A 2480-nucleotide genomic window follows, 5' to 3' on the forward strand; every position below is an offset into this window, starting at 1 on the left:
CATTTTTTTCCAATCATCTCCATTCAAGATGAATATTATTATTTATTTTTAAATTGAAAATAAATAAATAAATAAATAAATATATATATATATATATATATANCAAGCGGGTTTGAGAAATTTAAGACAGAACAGTTCAGGAAGGGAGGTGGAGGCAATGAATATTGACATATTGTTATTCCTAAACCTGCATGCAACTTTTCATTAAATAGTAAAATTTGAAGTCACTAAAACTATTTATTTTATAAATAAAAAGCTTAGTTTTTTTAGCGATTAGAGCATTTTAGTGTTTTGGAGTGGGAGCCCAGTCCTATGTGAAAAATCGGGATAAAAAACTCTCGGCTCTTGACTTTGACATGCCATGAGCCAAGAACGAGAAAAATTTGGTGATCTTGAGAATTGATTTTTTGACTGTTTGGAAAAAAGTGAAGTCCACCTATGAGAGAAGAAGTTAAATATGACAACTGAAATAGTGAAATAACGGTCAAAAAATCAATTTTTTGAAGGAAAAAATCACTCCCAAACAGGCCATAATATGAGACGCTCGAAATTTAAATTGGTGACCGCTTGACGTGGTTGTCCCTTAATGGCTCTTTAAGCACATATTTGAACTTTTAAATTTTAATATTGACAAGCAATAATACAAAACATTGCATCATGTAACATTAATTATTACACTTAAGAAATGAAAAAAATAACAGTTATCACAACTCGGTCTATGCAAGCTTTGACCCGTAGCCACCGATTCAACTCATTTTCTCAAGTACTCACTACCTCAAATTTCCAGTTATCCATCTTCATAACTCGATGCAACTCATCGAACCCAACTTCAGAACATGTGAAAACCAACCTATCCTTCAACATCCCATCACGACATACCACATTTGGCACGCTCCACCACCTGCAACTGCCAATGCCGCCGCCGCCGCTTGTCAGTTCACACACCACCATCTCCTCCACCTCCCACGAATTATACATGTAGACGAAATTCCTCGCCACAAGAACATTTATTGAAGAAAATCCAAAACATTCACTCTTCAATTTCTCAACAAACGCCAATGGCATTTCTCCAATCTGTTCGCAGTAAAAATTTTCGGCACTTACTTTCCAAATCTTGAATTGTTCAACGTTATTACAAAAACCCACCAAAATCAAATCTTCTTCATAGGACCCAATATAGTAATTGACAACGGGTTGACCCGGATTCAGATTAAACTGTCCGGACCACGATTTCGTCTCCGAGTCAAACCAGTGAGTCACACCCGTTTTTTTCTCTGTAACAATGAGTTTCCCCTTTGTAGTCGCAACTGAGAGCCAAGCTGAAGCAGCCGACTCCTTCAAACTCTCCGGCATGGACTCGCAGGTGCACCACGCACGTGTATTGAAGTCATACACTTCAACCGCCAATGGATCGTCCTCGAATTGACAAACGCCGCCGGCAATCACCACAGAATCTCCCACACGAGCAACAATCGGATCCGTCCGCCACACGAGCGGAGGAGCAACATGACACCATGTTGAATTCAACGGATCAAACGAGAAGGAGAACTTCGAAGAAGACATCATGTAAAGGAAATTGGATTGAGAAGATTTGAGTGTTGAGAAGAAATTCATCGACGGCATGGATACTTTGATCCACTGATTGGAACACGGGTCGTATGTATATGTGATGGAGGCGTACGGCGAGTAAGTACTTTGCTTGTGAAGGATCAGCCATGGCTTCAGCTTTTTGAGGTGGCGGAGGGAGGACGCCACGGCGGAGCGCCAAGACTTGGAAACATTGGAAGCTGGAACCAAATCGATTAATGGTACGTATGAGAGTACAACTTCCAGCACATCTCCATGAATTTCAACTTCTTCATCTTCGTGTGAACTTAATCGAATTTCCTTTCTTGCCATTGTCGGAGGTTTTTTCAAGGACCTGAACAATTTAGTAGTACGGCAAATAGATAAGGCAGTGCCAGTAGCTGATTGTATTTATACGTGGCTGATGATTGTGGATTTTTTAAAATATTATTTCCATTATTGTGGATATCATTGATTAGGCTATCCAGTGTGGGCCATGTTTGTCCATTTTGCATTAGAAATGACAAAAGAAAGCCCAGCACTTACAGGGTCTGACCGACCCCTCATAAGGGTCGGTCGGAATTTTTATTTTCCCTTTTCTTTTTTTATGGCATCAGGGTCTGAATGAGGTCGACCCCATGTTAGGGGTCGGTAAAACCCCTGTAGGACAAAGCCCTGTGATGACAAAATGCTCTTTCTTGATTCATAGCTCCTTGTTGGAGTTTGGTTCGCCTCAATTCGAATTTTATCTTTATATTATTAAATTTTAATTATACTTAAAAAGTAAAAGATTAAATAAACCATATGGGAAATGAGAATAGGACTTGTTGTCCTCTCTATTTGAAATTGTTTTGATTTTTATAAATATTGATCAATCTCGATGTGTTTATGTTAATCTCAATAGAAGCACGTGG

At 38.9% G+C, this 2480-nt stretch overlaps 1 protein-coding gene across 1 annotated transcript; it reads right to left on the reverse strand.

Annotated features, from left to right (window-relative positions):
- Positions 1 to 603: 603 nt before the first annotated feature.
- LOC111403391 (F-box/kelch-repeat protein At1g23390) lies at positions 604 to 1959 on the reverse strand. Its single transcript, XM_023031885.1, has one exon. It carries the CDS (start codon positions 1897 to 1899, stop codon positions 760 to 762), a length of 1140 nt encoding a protein of 379 aa, XP_022887653.1. The 5' UTR covers positions 1900 to 1959; the 3' UTR covers positions 604 to 759.
- Between the last annotated feature and the right edge of the window lie 521 nt (positions 1960 to 2480).

Source organism: Olea europaea, chromosome 11, assembly GCF_002742605.1.
Source record: "Olea europaea var. sylvestris chromosome 11, O_europaea_v1, whole genome shotgun sequence".
Lineage (NCBI taxonomy): Eukaryota > Viridiplantae > Streptophyta > Magnoliopsida > Lamiales > Oleaceae > Olea > Olea europaea.